This window comes from Stegodyphus dumicola, chromosome 9, assembly GCF_044657685.1.
Source record: "Stegodyphus dumicola isolate Sdum_Otavi_A_Nest chromosome 9, ASM4465768v1".
NCBI lineage: Eukaryota > Metazoa > Arthropoda > Arachnida > Araneae > Eresidae > Stegodyphus > Stegodyphus dumicola.
This window is the reverse complement of record NC_140776.1, coordinates 95,113,896-95,135,821: the sequence shown is the minus strand read 5'-3', so window position 1 is coordinate 95,135,821 and position 21,926 is coordinate 95,113,896. Positions and strand designations below refer to the sequence as shown.

General features: G+C 31.9%; 1 protein-coding gene across 3 annotated transcripts in view; it reads right to left on the bottom strand.

Annotated features, from left to right (window-relative positions):
• MED6 (mediator complex subunit 6) overlaps positions 1–21,926 on the bottom strand; it is a 90,281-nt gene that overhangs the window by 12,281 nt on the left and 56,074 nt on the right. For all 3 annotated transcript variants that reach the window (XM_085823785.1, XM_085823783.1, XM_085823786.1), the window contains exons 4-5: positions 17,040–17,122; positions 12,805–12,844 (exon numbers count right to left, since the gene is read on the bottom strand). In XM_085823785.1, coding sequence (XP_085679911.1) covers positions 12,805–12,844; positions 17,040–17,122 — 123 coding nt within the window. The remainder of the gene's footprint in view (positions 1–12,804; positions 12,845–17,039; positions 17,123–21,926) is intronic.

The following is a 21,926-nucleotide window of genomic DNA, read 5'->3' as shown; positions in this document are numbered from 1 at the left end:
GATATTTAATAAATAAAGTAACACATGAAACATTAAAAACCACACCTTTGGGCATAATGTAAAATCTGAAAGCCTTCAGATTTTTATTATTATTATTTATTATTATTATTATTTATTTGTTTGTATTTTTGTTGCACATTGGTTATTTATTTTGCATTATTGTATAAATGTTTTTACTTATAAAATGTATTATTTTATCCTATTTATAGGCTTATCTGTCATGCGCTTTTTTTTTTTTTTTTTTTTCACTTTTATAGGTTTAAATGATTTATTATTTTATAGTGCTTTAATTATAAATGGATGCTAAAATTGTAAAAACAGCTTAGAATGATGCAGTGTTACAAAAAGTTTAAGTGAAAGAGAAATATATACCAATACAAAATTTAAAAGTCAGCAAAAATGCAATCTCATATTGGCATAAATTTTGAATTTAGAGTTTATAAAGGTTTATTGGGTCCTAGCAGCATTTAGAATTTTTCTATTGATGAGGTGCTAGCTGCTAAATGTATGCCAAAATGCTCGTTTATACCATTTCATGTACACTGACAAAAAAAAAAAAAAAAAAAAAAAAAAAGGGGGGGGGACAGTGCTATATCTCTCGTTCTACTGGGCCGATTGACAAAATTTAAACTGCGTTTTTCATGTCTCGAAAGCTCGACTTAGGATATATATTAGATTTATATATAGCACTATTCTAACATAGGTATTTTGACACAAAATCAGACTTTTTCTGAAATAACATACCAATTTTTTTCCATATTTTGATTCTACGACTCAAATTATGCCAGAATGAATTAAAGTTTTGTAAAAATCGTACGAGTAGTTTTTGAAATATTAGCTTTCAAAATTTTAGCTCCTCAATGTTAATTGAATTTGGTAAAGATTTATTAATATCTCTTTTTTATTAAACTTTTTTGATTTTTCCTTTCACATTTCGAAATTCAGATTTATTTCAAAAAAAATTTACCCATTTTTTGTGTTTTATTTTTTTAATTTCTATTTTTAAATAATTTTTATAAATTTTTCGAAAAAAATTTTGAATTATAACCTACAAAATTTTTACCGTCATCCTAAAGTAGGTGTATTTCTAAGCATAACCTGCAAAAAATTAGACTTTTTTATTCAAAATTTTCTAAGATATACACAAATTTACATATTTTCGCGTTTGAAATTTGGCATCTTTTTTTTTAGCGATAATAACGCCAAATGTGGTTTATGGATTTTTGTTACAGTGAATTGCCACAGCTATTTTTAACCTTAAATTTCAAATAAAATTTTATGGAGAATTAATTACATATGAAATTTTTTCCCTCAATGATGCGTAATAAAATATATACTAACCACTTGCGCTAAAAAGATGTGCCACGAACGTCGAGATGCTTTTGTCTCAAACCGTGAGCGAAGTGAACATTACAACGATAGGTATTTATCGCAAAAATGAAAATAACGTGGTGCACACGTCGCCTAACAACGAGATTGTTTATTTCACGATTTACAGCTCTGGATTGCACTCGCAGACGCGAAGCAGCGTAAATGAGACATTTTACCGCTTGTTATATTGTAGTGCACGGCACCGCAACCATGAAGTTAAATCATAGTGCAAGTGTTTAATACTATATAAAAAGCTATTTTTTTTAATTATAGATGACATTATTCAAATTTTTAACTTTTTTTTAAAATTTCTCTCTTTCTTCGTTTTTTTTTTTTTTTAAATATTTGTAAGAGTAATTTTTTATCTTCGGCGTTTTATCGTCTGCTACTTTACTTTAACTTCGTTTAAATTGAATTGTCTAAAACTGAAAACTTTCATTTTATGTTTATTTGAATTTTATGAAAATATTTTATGACATTAACTGCATAATTTATTTCTAAACAAGCTGTTGCTTATGAAGTGGCTGAAAGAGCGGCTGATACTATCATCTATATTTTTAAAGCACAGTATATTTTTATAGAAACATAAGATTTAGAATAATCATTTTTATAAAAGTCAAATTATAATATAAACATACAACCCTCTAGAGACTGAATTAATGGAAGTTCAATGGTTATGTAGAAATGATCTGCAGCTACTTAATGGCTGGATAAGTCAGCAGGTTCTGTGGACAGGTAAGAATAATTATATAAATGACACCCAACATTCTGGATTCAATTAACAATGAGGGTATGATGTTTATTAAATGAATTTAAGAAGTTTTTAAACATAAAAAATTAACTAATTTTTTTACCCTAAAATATATTTTTACGCGTAGCGTATTTTCATTATATCCTTAAAATTCTAATTTAGAATGTAATTGTCAAGAACTGAATTCTAATCATCAGTAATATAATAAGTAATTATTACGGTTATTAATAAATCCTTCTTATAAAGTAATTGCAAATATTTCAAAAAACTTTCTGTCTGAATGCAAATATTTTTCTATGCAAATATTTATAATTTTATATTAATCAAGATTGCACACGATATTATTTATTTGCACTTCAATTCTTACCGTCAGCTCTAGTAGAAGTTACAAATCAATTACCGTAATTTCCAGAAGAAATGCCGCGGCGTTTACGTGTTTAAAACTTAAATTTTCAGCGGGTGCGGCGTTTCTACCCATGCGGCGTTTAGGTGCACTAAAAATAAAATATTTCCTATGATGGTCATTGTACATAGTTTGGATGGCCTTGTCATTGTGCATAGACTGGTGCTGTTCCCACACAAAAGACCACTCAGTTGCTTTTAGCGAACGTTATTTTGTTTACATTCTTTCCCTTGAACGGACCTACCTGCCTTATTCACCCTAAACGAGATCTCAGAACAATAACATTCTTCCCTCTTTCAAATCACCATTCTCATCAGTTTGAATAGTCTCTCTCCTCTGCCATTCGATGAATCTTCCAGGACCCATCCTCTCCCCACCCCTGCCTTTTCTGCAATTTTTTTCAAAGGCGGACACGACTCCACCTGCCTCGCAATAACGAACTCTGACGTATTTCCCCTTCAGCATGAATGGATTTTTCTTGGCATTCTGCCAAATACAGATCCCATCAGTTTGAGTACAAGTACTTGTTGGATAGTTTTTAAGTAAGAAGGGAGCGGAAAATTTTTGAAAATGTCTCTAAACGGCACAGAAGCTAAACATTTCTTACCTTTAATTTATTTTTGAGTTATGGTTTCATTTCATGCATTTTTCTTAACTGGTATGTCATATATCAGGACTTAGGTTGAGTTTTTGCATCTATAACGGCCCACGACGATGTCACGTGCAATTTAATCTATTGCGGCGTTTTTGCTGATGCGCCGTTTCTGTGTAATTTTAATTTTTTTCCCGCCATTTTTCTCGAGTGCGGCGTTTATGCTGATGCGGCCTTTCTTCCGGAAATTACGGTATATTTAATTACGGAATTACCATCAAAGTTTAGAAACAGTGTACTGTAACAGCAATTCAATTATTGGCGCCGTATCTTTCATGTTACTCCCGATTGGCAAGCTATATGATTTTTAGTGAGTATTCGGGTTTTGTTAGGAACTTAATTTGGAAATCGTGCTTAAACTAGTTTAGTTGATTATTTGAACATAGAAAGAACATGGGAGCTATTTGGTTAAGATGCTTTCATAGAGAACCTTTGTAAAGAGAACCTAGAAAACTACGAACACCAACCATGCAGCCTGGATTAGACTTTGCAACAAACAATTAGTATTTAACAATCTTCAAATGCTAGGCAACTGGTGAGGCCCCAATTAAATCTCCAATTTAATATTTTATTTGTAAATATTTAAAATATTGTTGTATTCTTAGACACAAAAAGCAGAATTTAAGTTTTGTTAACTTGTTAGTAAACTACCAAGCCATAGTGCAAATAAATATTCAATTTCTTTGGCAATAATTGTATTCACTTAATATTCTTGGAATATGAGCTAAAAAAGGAATGTTCTCGGAAGATTAAAGAAGTGTTTAAATCCATTGATATTAGGTTTGTCTTACAAGCTCAGGATCAAAACGATTCTGCAATTGCCAGAGTAGTTGACTTGTAAATGGCTGTGAATTAAACAGATGACTTTTAATCTTACGTTATTCAGTTAGAAAGTGTATTCCAAATGTTTTGTATTGCATGACAATGCATCTTTTCATTATTCAATAACCAATCGGAGAACCGTTTGTGTTTCGAAAATAAGTATATGTTCTCAATCGTCCTGCATGTTCTTCAAATTTCTCTTCTTGTGATTTTTTTTTCATTCCCAAAAACTAAAGTTGTCTCTCAAAGGAAAGTTTTTTGACATTGAACAGACAAAAGGAGTAAGGCATCTACTTTTAGAGGCATGTCAAAAACAGATCTCTACAAGCCTTCACTTCCATTACATGTTGTGCATTCAGACAAAAAGTTGCATCAGTGTAAATTCTATAATCTATTTTTATTACACTCTGATTACTTTATTAACATACAATGAATATATACTAAACCTTTTACTTCAACTTCAGTAATTCGGAATTTTTGACAGAATAGTTGTCGGAACTAGGACTTAGAAGATAATTCAAATTGAATATTTCGATAATCCAATAAATTCAAGGTCGAAGTTTCAATATTTTATTTTGGCAAGGAGAATTTTTTTCAGTTTTGGTCCATTATTCTAAGTGTATTTGCTTCGATTCTTTTATTTTTTCCATAAAAGCGAAAATCTTGCGCATGGTATACATATAACGCATAGCTTCAAATTAAAATTTAATAATATACATGGTGGTTATAATTAAAGTTCCACACTGAAACGGTCATAAAAGAAAACTACTGGATCAAATGTTATCAAACTTGGTAACCGAGTAAAGGAAGTCATGGGAATTCATTTTCCGCGAAAAAAGGAAAGTTCAAAACCTAACCACCAGGGGGAAATGGCGCTGTATGCAATATTGTTAAACGAAATATGGGTTGATATTTTAAAAAAATTGACAAGAATGCAAAATTTATGGAAGTCTAGCAATCGAAAAATCTTAATTTTTCTTGTGTGAGCACTAAAAATAACCGTAGGAGGAATGAGAAAATTAGGGAGAAAAGTAAGAAAAAATTTGAAGGGAAATTTGGCTGTCAGACATATCAAGATGTTTAAAAAAGTTGAACGCTTTTGAATATACTTTCAGGCTAATTTAAGGAATTTAGGTGTTCAAACAGAAAACACTTGGACGTGTACACCAGCAAATACCATCAATTGAGCTTGTGTTAACAGAAAAGACAAAAACGATATCACTGCAGATTAAAGTGAAGAGCGACTGTTTTTAGACTATATGGTTTCGTTTTAAACTGGTAGTCGGTCCGAGGTTCGAATCTCGCGAACGGGCTGGCTTCATGGGCGTTTTGGTCGTTTTCCCCATGTGTAATGTATATAAGAGCCAGTTTCCCTTAAAAAGTCCTGCACGAAGGCATCCCTCCCCTTAGGCAGATAGCCCTAGTGTGCCTTACCATAATTAAATAAACCAAAACCTCTTGATGACACCAGCCTTTCCTTTCATCTCATGCCTTCAAAATGCTAACCTCTAAAGATTGATAAAGTCTCTGACTTTAAATACTGATGAAATGGATTAAATTAGATTATTAAGTTACGGCAAAGCCTAAAAGGAAGGATGCCTTCGTGAAGAACTTTCTAAGGGAAACCAGCTGTCATAGATGAGAAATAGATGTTACACATGAGAAAATCCACGAAAACGCCCATGCAACCAGCCCGTTTACAGGGATTCCAACCCCGGAGTGAACTACCAGTGTTCAGCGACTTTACCGCTCAGCCGTTTGTGGCCCTTTATGAAATGGAAGGTGATAACTTTATTTAAAATGATTGTCAGAAATACCAAGATGTTTCGAAAAGTTGGATGCTTTTTAATATACTTGCAGAATGCCTGAAGAAAAAGAGCAAGAATAAAGCAGAATGCTTGAAGAAAAACTGCTTAAAGCAGTGTATGCAAGTTATCCTAAGTTAAAATGTCGGTTATACATCTGTCTTATTTATATATTTTTTCTGAACGAAACACTAATAGCCATGCTAACTATGCTTTACTGTATTTTCTCTTTTAATATATGTAGCTTTTAAATGCATCGTAGTCTGGGTCACAAAGTATTCTTCCAAAAGAAACACAATTCAAATAAATAAAATCAAATTCTGGAAAATCTATACAGTCAAAAGTCTTTAATCTGGATGTCCATAATCCGGAATCATCTATAATCCGAACCTCAAAGCTACAAACTTTCTGCGCATGCGTCAACGCATAGTGTGTTAACGCATGCGCATAATAGCTTTACGCATGCACATAATACATTTACGCATGCGCATAATACATTTATGCATGTGCGATTAATGTATAACGGATGGTATAAGCTAAGCTAAAGTTATCTAATTATCTATTTCAGTTAATGTTGCAGATTGCGTTGTTCCTTAATCTTCTAATTGGATCCGGCTTATTATTTTTTGCAGACTGTTAGAGCAATTTTATAAAAGTAAGCTTGAACTTAAGTCAAAAACTCGATTAAGTCCAAAAGAATTTCCGATTCTGGAGCTACCAAAGGATCTACAAAGCGAAAGCATGTTTCGATGTCTATCAAACAAAAAGTGGAATTGCTGCAAAAAATGGATAAAGGCATATCCTTTGATTCTCTAACCATTCCGAAATATGTTTATCAATTTCACGCTGCTCTGCGATGGGGGAAACGACGCGGCGCGCATTTTTTTTTTTGACTGTATTAATAAATATATTGAAAATGTTCGGTTCAAATTAATAAATAGAAAATTTTAAGATAATTATCTGAAGAGACAATGCAACACTAGCAATTAAAATAAAAGTCTAAAAAATTAAAAATTACCTAAAATAGTAACTAGGACTAAAAATATAGTACAGTCAAAAGTGTTTAATCCAGACTCGTCGGGACTTCAGCGATTCCGGATTATCGGTTTTTCTGGATTATAGATCATCAGTTTAAATCTGGTAAGATGGCATGCAAAAATTATAAAATTAAAAATATGAAACTGTAATTTATGAAATAAAGAGCAATTATGATCTAAAGTGTATCAAAATAAAAAAAAAAAGATTAATATTTATTTGTTTACTTTATTAAACATTTCTTTCAACGCGCGCATGCGTAAAGTATACATTACACATAGTCGAAATTAGAAAATTGCAACTAGAAAACTATTTGATGTGTATTCGTGATATTTATAGTGACGAGGAATTTGATTTAAATCATATTAAAGATGGTGTGCATCGAGATGAAATATTACATTTAGTAAGGAATTATAAGCCGAATAAAATAAAAACGTCTGCTCTGAAGATAAAGATAAAGCTGACAGATCAACTTCCAGTTCATTGCGCACCGCGTCCCCACCCCCCAGGGCAGAGCAGCGTGAAATTGATAAACATATTTCGGAATATGCCTATGAGATATCATTACGATAATATATGAGAATCAAAGGATATGCCTTTATCCATTTTTTGCAGCAATTCCACTTTTTGTTTGATGGACATTGAAACATGCTTTGGCTTTGTAGATCCTTTGGTAGCTCCAGAATCGGAAATTCTTTTTGACTTAATCGAAAGTACAAGCTTACTTTTATAAAATTGCTCTAACAGTCTGCAAAAAATAATAAGCCGGATCCAATTAGAAGATTAAGAAAGAACACAATCTGCAACATTAACTGAAATAGATAATTAGATAATTTTAGCTTAGCTTATACCGTCCTTTTATACATTAAACGCGCATGCGTAAATGCATATGCGCATGTGTATAGGTATTTGTTGGAAAATATGACCTATTGTAACCCTTTTTCTGCATCATCTCTCCTCCTTGAAATATTTCTAACTTTTACATAAGGCTTAGTTCTTACTTTAAAGGGATATAGTAATTACTTTTACTTCGTTTTTCACTACCACTGTTTGTATTAAGAATGGACTGTTCCAGCCTAATTAAGATGCAAAAACGAAACTTGATGTTACGTCATCTGGAAAGCCGAGTCGTGCCGATAGCTGATTGGTTGCCGTGAAATTACGTTATATCTACTTCAGGTATAAGTATCTCGCGTCGCTCTGACTCATTCCTTTTTGCTCAAATCCTGAGCGATGCTGCAAGTGTGGACAGCACCATAGAAGTAAAGAATGCCCTCTAAAGCCAGAATAAAAACCTAAGTGCATCTTCTGCTCACTACCGCATGTAAGTTCATATAGGGGTTGCCCCGTGTACAAGAAGCGATATGAAGCAAAGAAGCAGCAGGTGAAGCTAGCAGCTAAGATCCCTATGCCGACAGATTTTCCGAAATTCATCGAAACAGAGGAAGACAGCAGTAAAACCCAGATGAAACCTCTCTACAGTGATAAAGTAAAGAAAAAATTGGAAAACCCACCCACAGAGTACAAGGATATCATAAACTGGATCCAAGATCCTACAATCAAAAAATTTCTGAACGGTATGGTTGAGCACGTTGAGAAGATCCGCGCTGCAAAAACCACGGCTGAGAAGTTTACTGCCTGGTTCAAAGCAGCCATGATACTGATGAGATTTGCTGAAAGTGAAGAGTAATCACCAGCTTAGAAGCATTTGAGGGAATTTCACTATGTTTACGATTTCTTTTCACTTTTTGAACACACAGGTTCCCCTGTTTACAGCAGCAGAGCTCGGGGTCAGTACTTGGGTGGGTGACCAGCCACGTGACTGGCCTCGACGTATCATCTTTCTTCAACTAATGAAGACACATCACAGCTTGTACGGCGGCCAGATGCTTGAACCCTCCTTCTCCAAAGTCTACTATACCAACTCATGTGCATTAGCACATATTCCTGCTTCACCTTTGTCGGTGCGGTGTAAATCACCTTAATTTTTAATTCTTCCCAACGCCTTAGGGCATATCTCCAACAGAGATGGTTAAAGTAGCAGAGGCTACTAAATGCCGCCTAACCATTCACTCGATTTCGATTTGGCTCATTCCTTCTGGTTCCTGTTTCTTTGCTCCTTGGTGTGCCGTTTCCAGCCCCCATTGGAAGACGATATTGCAATGCGTGCAGTCCGGTGATAAGTGCCGTGGTTCCAGTCTACAAGATGACTTTTCCTGGATTCTCAAAAGAGGCTACGATGTGAGCGACTGCCGTGGGTGGTATCCTGTTTTCACGAAGGCGGCATTCAACACAAGTTAGCGACGATGTTTTTCTAAGCTGTGATTCCTTGTGTGTAACTACAGAGAGCGGCGTTTTGCCGGTTCAAGTGCTCTCAAGGATTTCATTTTAATTTTCCAGGTGCCTTCTTCACCATAAAGCATGGACTTATTAATAGTGGAGCGAATTTCATTAAAACCGTGTAATTTCTGTTTAGTGATATGTTTTTCGCGTATTGAATGCCAGTATTTGGAGATCAGGTAAAATATTTACTGTGACTTATTACAATATTACTAATAGTGTAACGTTATTTAAAGGAAAACCCTTGGGGTTAATGGATGATCAATTAAGTGTAATTTTTTGATAATGATTATGTTATATTCTTTAAGTTTCTGATATTGATTAAATTTATTCATTGTGTTTTTATTTTTATATATTGTTAATAAATTGGTTAAGTTTAAAACCTTTTGTCTTCAATGTCTGCACAGTACATAACCTTAAGGAGCTTCTATTGCTACTTTTGCTAAAAGTTTAATTTTACAACTTTAAACTTTGCTTTTGCATCAGTATTATGCGCATGCGCTCATTCCAGATTAAAGACTTTTGACTGTATAGAGAAAACTATTTCAAAGAAAAAATAAACGATGCACCTTTGATTTAAACCGCTGTTCAAATAATTAAATAGAAAATTTTAAAATAGTAATTTGAAAGAAACTATGCAACGTAAACAATTCAAATGAAATTCGAAAAAGAAAAAAATTGTTAAAAATTAATAACAATTATAATTAAAAATATAATATAAAGAACATTATTTGAAAGAAGGAATGATATTATTTGAAATTATGATTATTTGAAAGAAGTCTTTTTTTCCTCTCACGCACTATGTAAAAATGGAAATGAAAATAGGTTGCCACATATTAAGAAGTTCGCCAAGTAAACTAATTTTGGTGCAAACTAAATAAAAAGCGCCAACATAAATTGTTGAATTTCTCCATAAATTTCACACCAAATGTTACAAAATTTAATATTTAGGCATAATTTGAGTCATAGAATCGAAATATGTAAAAACAAAATTGGTATGTTATTTCAGAAAAAGTCCGATTTTGTGTCAAAATACCTACGTTAGAATAGTGCTATATATAAATCTAATATATATCTCAAGTCACGTTTTCGAGACGTGAAGAATGCAATTTGAATTTCGTGAATTGGCCCAGTAGAACGGGAGATATAGAACTGTCTTTCCCCTCTCCTCCTGGGGGGGGGGAAGCAATGTACAACTGTGCAATGATATTGTTGCAAATAAATGGGTAAAATGAACATTAATGTAAGAATTTTCTCTCCTACATTTTCAGCTGTGTAGATGAACCGGCTGCTTCTGAGTATGAATATCTACAAATTAACGACAAATATAATGCCTGAATTCTAATGTGGGATACCATACGCAAAATGGCAAAACAAACATCCGAGTGGCACTAGCTGAAAGTGTCTAGTATTTTATTTCATTGAATTAATGAGGTCACAAATTCAAAATCCAGGATTGCATTAAAAGCTGCAAATGTTTACAGCAATGTGAAATGAACTGGCAGTTTTATACCACCTGTGCGATCTGAAAATTATCTTGTAAAATCTATTTTGTAATCAATTTTTTTTATTTTTGTATTTATTATTGATTTAATAAAATGGTCATTCTTTTCATGAAACGTAACATATCATTAGGGTTGTTACCATTTAGTTAGATTCCGCATTAATGTTTATGCTTGGTGCCAAGTGCGAAACATAAACATTGGCAGAATTAATAGAAAAGAAAAATTCAGATAAACAGAAATCAACAGAAAAGTACCTACATTTTCAAGATTCTAGAGGCAGGTTTTTTATAGAAAAATCTATTAAACTTATTTCCTCCATTGGTTGTAGTATAACTAGTAGCCATTAGTTAGTTTAGTCTATTTTGTTTGCACACTGAAGTACTGGCGAATTCATTTATAAAAGATGAGAATAATAATGGGATTCAGCCAGTTCCTCAAATTATTTTTAATTCGATAAATCAGAACTTAAAAATTTAATATTTACTTATATAAATGCAGGAGCACTGCAAAGGCTGCATAAGTTCCTGTTGTTTTGCCTCCTGTGAGCTTTCAAACTGCCAATTTTGATAGCTCAATGCAAATAATAGCAAAAAAAATAAAATAAAGATATGGAATAGTGCTATATATAAATCTAATATATATCTCAAGCAATTAGTACACATCTTATCATACTAGTTTGGCTTATTTTTATTATTATGACACTACTCGGTGTTGAAATTGTTCCAATCGGAAGGGGGAAAGATGCAAATATGCAACTTACAGGGAGGGCATACACCACTGAGTCATATAAATGATCTTAATCTGAAACTGTTTACATCAAATACCTTGAGAATAAACAGGCAAGAAACTACAGAGATGATCATGTGTTTTCACAGATTGAAATCTTGTAAAAATTTCAGATTTGCTATATAAATTTATTTAATTTTCACCAATATTCGATATCCTGCTTTTGGAAAAGGCAATGAAAATGGCTAGTGTGAGATATATCAGCCCTTTGATAATGCATAACACTTCAATACCAAAGTTTGCACTCACTCCCTTACATGAAAAAATCCTACATACAAATAACCAGTATCACACTTTTAAACTAAAAATTTTTATTGACAAATAGTAATTTATTTTGGAAAAAAATAAATCATTACTTTTATATTCAATTAAGAAAGTAAATATCATACATAAAATATATAACTATTCTTTGAAGGAAAAATAATTTTGGTAATAGTGATAAAACAAATAAAAAATCTTCCTACACATACCATGACATTTCTTCACCATATTTAGTCAATATGTCGTTTTAATTTTATATTGAAAGATATTTGAAATGAGAATCACTGATCTCTAGGTATATTTTTAAAACATACACTTTATTTCTATTTTACAGATTTCGCAGACATTAAAAAAAATTCTTCTTCAAACACTGTTACTATTTACACAGTGTTGAAAAAGCTTCCAAGACAATATTACTTTAAATTAAAATATCTTCCAAGACAGTATTATTTTAAATTAAAATAGACCAATAAAAGATAAAAATTCATGTAGCAATTTAATTATATGTGGTGTATGACATTACCTATAGCTTTAATTTGAAACAGTCCTCTTAACATTTCCTTTTCATTAGGGTACTTTCCCTTTCTGCCCTAAAGGTAGCAACTGTTTATCATAAACCTCTTTAAACGGCATCGTTTCAAAATTAAAAGCTGTCACGACTCTTACATAAAAATAATGACACAGAAAGTTACACAATATTTCAGACAATTCATAATTTTAAATTTTGGAATCGAAACTTTGAACAACCAGTAGGTATTAAAGTTCAGACTAAATCATTATGAAACAAACTTTCATCTAAACCATGAATTTCTGAATATTTTTTCATAAATGTATAAGTTGTATTATTATTTCATAAAATAAATTTCTAATTGAGTAAAATAAATTACTTATGAATTTAAATAATTTTATTTTTTTAATGTATTTTGTACACTGACTACAATTCTACTTATACTTTTAAACTTACGTTAACATAAATAAAAATACTTTCAACTCAGTTTTATGAAAATGATTAACAAGAGGTAGAGCTTTAGATAAGCATATAAACCACTAATAATCATATTCTTAATTATTACCTTCATCAAATGCAGACTGAAGATGATGAACCATAGTCAGCTAAAATATAAATGAATAAAAATTTAATAAAATAACAACAAACAGAAGCATGAAAATATACAAAAACCATCTAATAACTGGATATACATACATATAAATCAAATACCAAACACATACAAAATGTCTAAGTGTCTAGTATTCTAAATGATTTTTTAACTAAAATGTTAAAAAATGGCAATATTGATCAGTTGTTTTCATGAAAATCATTGCTATCCATCAGTATAGGCAGAATATTTAAAATCTTACAAACATTGCAAAAATGCTCCGAGTATAAAGATTACAAAAATGTTTCTGTAAGGCTTGTAAAACTTGCAATAACATCTAAAATTTGATAAATGAAGCAGTAAAGAAAAGATAAATTATGTGGCCCTAATTGAAAAATTTAATGTAGATATCAACTTTTTAATTTCTTAAGAAATTTACTCTGATATTTCTTTAGAAACTTCCTGATAACATTATATACAATTCAGTTTCACTGAAAATGGATACTTAAATAATATGACATCAATTTCTTAATATATACAAGTAAAATAAAAGATTGAATAAAGAGGAAATAAATAAAGCATGAAAAGTAGCATAATAAATTTTAAAATAATATTTTTCATAAGCTGACATGGGTACATAAGCAACAAAAAGTGTAAAAACTAATAATTTAATTCAATCAATTATTAGACTAAATCAACGCAAGAATGACAATCTACAAAAATCAAAACCCAAAGAAAAGGGTGATCATACTAAATAACATCAATTTATAAGCAATGAATCTTGCAGAAATTTGAAATTAAATAATTAAATATGATATAACGTAACAAATCAAATAACAAATACCAGAAGAAATTTTATGTCTTTATTAAAAATTCCTCTTCATTTTTTTTTAACAGAAATGAAACAACCATTTCATGTGGCCTGGCTAACTGTCAATGTTAAGAGTTATTGCCTTTTCACATGCATACGGTCTTTAATTTATTTTTCATGTATACATGTACACCCGAAGATAAAAGTCATAAGAAGTTAAATCAAGGACATTTTAATAGCCAAACAACAAGTGGCACATTATACTTGGCAGCCCATTACTCATCTCCCAGGAAGAATTTTATCATAATATTCCTTTATATTGACATGTATTGGTATTCAATCCAATTGAAGAACAAAGGGTAATTCCTTATTATTACAGCCTCTGTTTTGTAAATGCAAGCAAGATTATCAAATAAATCCCCAACATAAACCATCTTCAAATCATGAACAGAAATATATTTATAGCTTATATATTCCTACATTTATGATCATATAGAGTTTGCCCATGACTAGAAGAGCTCCAAGTAAACCACATGTATTTTTCTTTTTTCTCCCCATATAAATATAAAAAATTCATGATCGCTCATAATTATCATACCACGAGCTCTGAGTATTCCATATGTTAATGTATTTTTATTTTTTTTAAAAAAAACAATGTTAAAAATGTTGAGGAAGGAGTAAGGATGATGTTGTTATGTGATAGTGAAGAAAGTACTTAAAAAAAAAAATGTCTTATTTTACCTTCCATTCAAATACACAAAATAAGCCATTAAATAAAACTACATGTAAATGAAAGCATTTGGAAATGCAATATTAAAAATACAAATGAAGAAAAAGTTTGCTTTCTGAGAAGTTGTTCAGTGGCTTCAGACAGAGTACTGTTTGTAACAGCGCAGTGATTTACATTGGAAGATGAAGTGACATTGATCAAACGGTTTGAGAAACAACTCAGCCATTGTAAAAATACAACTAGTGACTGAGAGAAGTCATCATCAAATCTAATTATTAAAAACAAGCAAATACATAAAATTTGTTCATGCACAGGTCGGGGAAGCATAATAATAATGAAATACTGAACAAAGTTGCCATTTCTCTTCATCCAATTGTGGCATCAAAAAAAGTATAGTCAAACAGGAGATTATAACTGTCATCTCTGAGAAGATGCCATATGGAATGCTGGTAGAAAATTTCATGCTTTATAAGCATCTTCAAGTTTCATCATAACATCTTTCTTTCATTGTAATTTTTTAATAAGTTACTTTAAATAATAAACTTTTGTAAAGATCATGTATTATTGAAATAAAGCATTTTGTCCACTGATTTAAAAGTTTATTCAGATCTTTACCTATATTAAAACAAAATATGATCTCATTTATAAGAAACGAATGCATGCTGCATCACTGCTTTATGACCTTAATTACCAAGATCATATTGAAATGCTAATAAATACATTTGCAGACACTGTCACACAGACTTGTCATCACAAAGCAAACTCACTTCAAGCTTGCATGACGGTGTGACAGAGCATTTTGTTGCAAATTAGAATTACATTTTCTTCTTCAGCCAACGCCTCTCTTTGGTAGGTTAGCCATTTGATGTCATGCCATCCGGTATAGATGTGCCTGCCTTCCATTGTATCTCCTCGGGTTTCTACCTCCACAATATTGTAGGTGTGCAGATAACCACATCCCCTTCTCCTGAGTTACACAGGGGGCATATGGGAAATGACAATGCCAATTTTGTAGAAATGGCTCTGGAGGTAGTCATGGCCTGTGATCAGGCTGAAGATGGCCACGGTAATGTCTCAAGACAGATTGTTGGAGATGGTTCTCGTTATTATTGTGTCTCCTCTTTTACCAACATGCTCTGTACGCATCGTCCACTACCTTGCCTGCATTGTCCATGCTCTTCTTGACTGTTCATGTAATTTTGCTGTATATCATTCTGTACGTTAGGTGGTGCCTTAGCTGAGACACGGAACATCCTCCCTTTGTGAGTCTATCTGCCTGTTAATTTCCTATGATGTCACAGTGCCCTGGGATCTATTGTAGATGAATATCTGACTTCAAATCACAAAGAAAGATACTAAGATGAAATTACAAATTTTTTTAACTGCTTTTAAAGATAAACAGGAAGTACTTTGTTCAAATGAAAGTTCTAAGAAAATGCGATAATGATGCTTTGTTTGTTCAAACTCCTGCAAAATTCCGCCAAAAAGGAAAATGAGCTATTATGAATACAAGGATTGTAGCATAGGATTGTGTATAGGTACCTGCTTTGAGATTTATCACACTAAAAATAAATTTTTAGTAAAATGTTTGTTGTCAATTGTATAAAGTGAAAAGTCACTAACTCAGAGGTAAATACTTGGGGGGAAGAAAAAAAAAAAAAAAAAACTAATGTGCAAGATAAAAGTATTTAAATAAAAAATAACTTAAATGTGCAAATAAAAAATATACAAAGCATATATTCCATACATATTCTACAACTATTATTAGCCCAAAAAGCGTTAGCCCAGAAGGGATATTAATTTCTTATTCGATGGCAATTCACTATAAACAGTATTTCACTTTCAAATTGTTGCCACCAAATATTAACTCCCTGTATTATATTTAAATAAATTAAATAATAAAGAATCTGCATAAATGTATGTATGTTTCTCGCATTGTGATAAAACAACAGTACCTAGAGCCATCAAATTTAGAATAACGTACGTCTCCACCCGAATATGGGCATCTGGAAGCCCAAATTTGGAATTTGTTTCATTATCTATCTCATATTTTGTAAAGCATTTATGAGTTTTTTATTAAGAAAATCAATGATTTCAAAGCGAGCAATAGCAACACTGTACGGGAATAAAAAACATTTTTATCTCTAGTGTGCGAGACAGTGTATCGGAAATTCTAAACATATGCTCTTTTTTAATTATTTTGCGATATTCTGCTGAATTGAATTTTATGTTTTAAGTTCAAAGACCATGATATTTATTAAACAAAGATATAAACCATATTAAACCATAAAACCCCTTTGGGCATAATTAAAAAAAAAGCCCTTTTGGGTGTAATATAAAAATCTGAAAACTTTCAGATTCTTTAAACAATAAGCTCATCTTTCTTTAATTTCTTGGATTTTAGCTTAGTAATAAATAACCCTTTGTAACAGGACAGACGCTTGAAATAAAAAAGTTCATCCTAACAGTGCATATGCATCTTTCACTCGGAAAGGGTTAAAAAATGACATGATTGCTTTGAATGTAAACAAGAAAAAAATTAATGATGCAACAATAAACAGCAAAATCACTCATAAAACTTTTGTGTCTGTTTCATTCACTTAATAATATCACGTAAAGATGAATGAAGAATAAAACAAAATTTAAAAAACTAAGATTTTTTTTAATTACCATTCGGGAACCAATTACTGAAGCTAGGTCAGGTGCCTGATACACAACACCAGCTAAAATATAATAGTCTGCAATTGGAGTAACTAAAATGAAAGAAAAGATATTACATAAAATACTTTCCTACTTTTTTTCCCCAAGTGTGGGAGTATGTTTCTAAGATTTTCTTTAAAAAATTATTTAGTTAATGGTAATTTAAAATATATTTTGTTAATTTAGTTTAAAATACATAAATATTTTAATAACGTATGTAAATAAATATTCAAATAATAAAGGTGAATCAGAACCATGTCTAAATAATCAAAGGGAACAAATATTTTACCAACAAAAATTGTTTCCCAAGGAAAAAATGTGATTTTAAAATACCCGCGTATTGCTTTCTAACATTAAATGTGATTAGTATTACAAGTTAGTTATTTATCTTGATAATCATCCCAGTTCAAACAATACTACTGCTAATGCTTAGTTGAATTATAAAAAGAGAAAAATATTTCATTCGAACATGATTTTTATAGTTGCAACAGCACATGCACTTCAAAGCAATTTTTTACAATTTCCAGAAATTACCGATGTTCACTAATTTCAATCAGGCTTGTGGCACAGAGTGTGAACATCTCTTCCCTCCAGAATGTCTCACCTTTATTTGCAAATTGCCATTAGTGTCTCATACACTAAATCAGATCTCTTTTAACCTATCAATTACTCTTGCTAACTTTCTCAACTCTTACTGCAATCATAGGCTAAATTGCATGCTAAGTGATGTCAGAATTTCAGCAGCCCATCAAGTCACAATCTATCTCCTGACAAAGAGAGTGACTTATTTTTACCATCCACTGTTCCTCTTGCATAAGAGAAGTTTATGTCAAAATGAGAATTTCCCCCATGACTGTAAATCAGTTCCTGAATTCATTTCCTTCAAAACCAACCGACACAGATCTGACTGAAATGGGATTTATTGCCCTTTCAGCATCTGCAAATGTCAAATAACCATGCAGTCCATGCAACAGCAACGATTCCAAACCCAAACTTGCAGTGACTGACATCTCTGGTGTAGAAGGAGCAGCCATCAGCAATTAACTTGCAGCAATTAACATTAATATCCATGCAGATAGATGGTACTACAGTCAAAAGTCGTTAATCCGGACTCGTCGGGACTTCGGCGATCCCGGATTATCGATTTTTCCGGATTATAGATCATCAGTTTAAATCTGGTAAAATGGCATGCAGAAATTATAAAATTAAAAATATGAAACCGTAATTTACGAAATAAAGAACAATTATGATTTAAAGGGTATCAAAATTTACAAAAAAAAAAGCTTAATATTTATTTGTTTACTTTATTAAACATTTCTTTCAATGTAAGTTGTTTAAGTTGCTTCGTTTTTTATGTTATAATACATTCTCTTTAATTCTATAAACAGACATAATTTCTTGTTCAGTTACAAAGTTCCGCTGTTCAAGTGATATAATTGCTGTGTCGAGAATACCGACTAATTTTTCAATCGAAATTTTTTCGTTTTCAATAACCTCTGTCACTTTCTTCGCTATCGGAAGCGAATTATAATGACGAGGCATTTGATTTAAATCATATCAAAGACGAGATGAAATACTACATTGAGTAAGCAATTGTAAGCCAAATAAAATAAAAACATCTGCCCTTAAGATAAGGATAGTGTTGACAGATCAACTTCCAATTCAATGCTCGCCGCCGCAGCGTTAAAGATAAACAAAGTTTAGATAAACACACGTTAAAGTTTAGATAAACTTTATCCATTTTTTGCAGCAATTCCACTTTTTGTTTAATGGACTCCGAAAGATACTTTCGCTTTGTATATCCTTTACATATTAGTAAATATATATCGGAAATTCTATTTGACATAATCGAAAGTTCAAGCTTACTTTTATAAAATTGCTCTAACAGTCTGCAAAAAATAATAATCCGGATCCAATTCGAAGATTAAGGAACAACGCAATCTGCAACATTAACTGAAATAGATAATTAGATAATTTTAGCTTAGCTTATCCCGTCCGTTATACATTAAACGCGCATTCGTAAACGTATTTTGCGCACGCGCACACGCAAATTAGCAGCGGTAAAGGTCTTACGCGCATGAGTCAACGCGACGCATGCGCAGAAAGTTTGTAGCTTTGAGGTCCGGATTATAGATCATTCCGGATTATGGGTGTCCGAATTAACGACTTTTGACTGTACTAAAAGAAAATTTAAAAGTTTAAAACTTCTAAGCAATAAAAAAAAGGACTAGCAGAATTCCAAATATCTAATGACACCCTTATTACTCCAAACCTGAAAATGTGTACACCAGCTCCTGAAGAAACTTCATCACTCATTGCTAATCCCTAATGCACCTAAGTTAGAAGAAAATCCTACTTTTGCCCCTCAAACACCAACTGAAATCCAGCAGCCAATCACTACCAAGGAATTAGACAAAGGATCACAGTCAGCCAATCAAAACTAGGACTCTGGATATTTTCAGCTCAAATTCTTGAAATGAAAAAATTTCCCTTCATAATAAAAGATGCAAAATACATCTTAATAGAGCTTAAATAGAGCTCCTTTTAATGCTTTTCAGAGCTTCTTGATTCTGCAAATACATAAATTTTAGAGTTAAATTGAAAGCAGAATATCATTTCATCATCCATGCTGATGACTAACACTTCAGGAAAATTACTCTCCTAATAATAAGGGGATTTCTTACTAGTCCTAAGTAAAAAGTCGAAACGTTGTACAGAGAGTTTTCCCATTAGTACATGCACTGAAAATGTTCACCAGCATCTGAATGAAAAAGATTTTCAAATTCTGAAATTTGGACAACTTATGAAAAGAAACTGCATCTTTTTTAAGAATGCTGCTTCTGCCCTGGTCATACTGCCCAAGAGGGCAATTTCAGTAAAATTTATAATCTAATAAAATTCATGATATACCTAAAAAAAAAATATATTAAAAAAAATATCACAGCCAGTGCCCTCTGTCACATTTGCAAACGCTGCTAACAGTTTTATCACTTGTAGTCAGCATCCCATCCTCCTCCAAAGTATTGGAAATATGTTAGTGATCAAGGAACCTGTGACTGCCCTCGATTTGTATGAACTTCCTTAAAAATTTTCACGACGTCATTTCAACACTAATACATTTTAGAACTATCAGCGTTCAATGACACCAATCAGGTACAACGCTCAGAGGCCACAAAGTCAGCTAGAAAAATGATTCAGCAGTTCACTGACTTACTCATATTTTTAAATGAAACAGGTACAGTCAAAAGTCGTTAATCCGGACTCGTCGGGACTTCAGCGATTCCGGATTATCGATTTTTCCAGATTATAGATCATCAGTTTAAATCTGGTAAGAAGGCAGGCAGAAATTATAAAATTAAAAATATGAAACCGTAATTTATGAAAAAAAAATAATTATGATCTAAAGGGTATCAAAATTTACGAAAAAAAAAGCTTAATATTTATTTGTTTACTTTATTAAACATTTCTTTCAATGTAAGTTGTTTAAGTTGCTTCGTTTTATGTGATAATACTTTCTTTTTAATTCTATAAACAGACATAATTTCTTGTTCAGTCACAAAGTTCCACTGTTCAAGTCCTATAAATGCTGTGTTGAGAATACCGACTAATTTGTCAATCGAAATGTTTTCGTTTTCAATAACCTCTGTGTCACTTTCTTCACTATCGGAAGTGAATTAATTATAATGACGAGGAATTTGATTTAAATCATATCAAAGAAGGAGTACATCGAGATGAAATATTACATTTAGTAAGGAATTATAAGCCAAATAAAATAAAAATATCTGCTCTGAAGATAAGGATAGTGCTGAGAGATCAACTTCCAATTCATTGTGCACCGCGGCGTTGCTGACACTGAAGTTGAAAGATACATAACACAATACTTATACACAGGTTACTTCTACACCTACTACAAGACTTCTTCTAAAACTGTAACATATAAATAAAGTAATACAAGTTAATTTTGGTTTCATTAATGGCTCCCACGAGCCTTCTGTGACCTTTCTATCGGTCTCCCTCTTGGAAACTAAACTTTTGGCGCCTTTGGATTGAGAGCCAGCGCCCTTCATACATCTTGTTGGTTGGTGTCACCCATATATCACACCGAGTAAATAAAGTTGAGGCACACACTTCACGCATGTAACTGTTCCAGTCTACAGTTGTATTGTGGTTCTTCTTCAGATGGAGTTCACAAAATTCAATGCCATCTCCAGACACCAAAAATAGATAAACCTAACGGTTGTAAGAAAGGTGATTTTTGATCCTTCGAACCAATTTTGACTTCTTAATCCTTTCTCCTTATTACCCATTTCTTTCCTGCACTGCCATTTCACTACTGATTTACCGCTAAAGCATAATTTCATCCCATGGTTGTTCGAACATATTTTTCTATCGTGAATGATGCCTTTTCTTCGAAAACATTCTCTTGCAGGCTTTTCCTCATTGGGCAATTCCCAAATTGTTAAATCCATAGCATTATTAGAAAAGAATTAAAAAATTAACCTAGTATTTCAATGGAGACTTATAAATATGCAACTATCTAAATTTATACACTTCGTCACGTTCGTAAGATTTGGTGCGCTGTTAAATGAGCGCATTTGCCAGATTTGGCACTTTTGTGCATATATTTTCGTTGCAACATTTTACGGTCCCTAAAACGGAATAGTACCCTTTCTTGAATTTATTACTTTTATATTCTGATAATTGTTCAAAAAATTAATAAATAAATATTTTTATAAAAATACAAATCGTAAATAAAAGTTTAGGTATTAGTTGAGTGCAGTCCGAAGCTTGCTAGTAAATATTAATTTATTTTTTAAATAAAATTTTTCATAGTAACACATATCCTATATTAAAGTT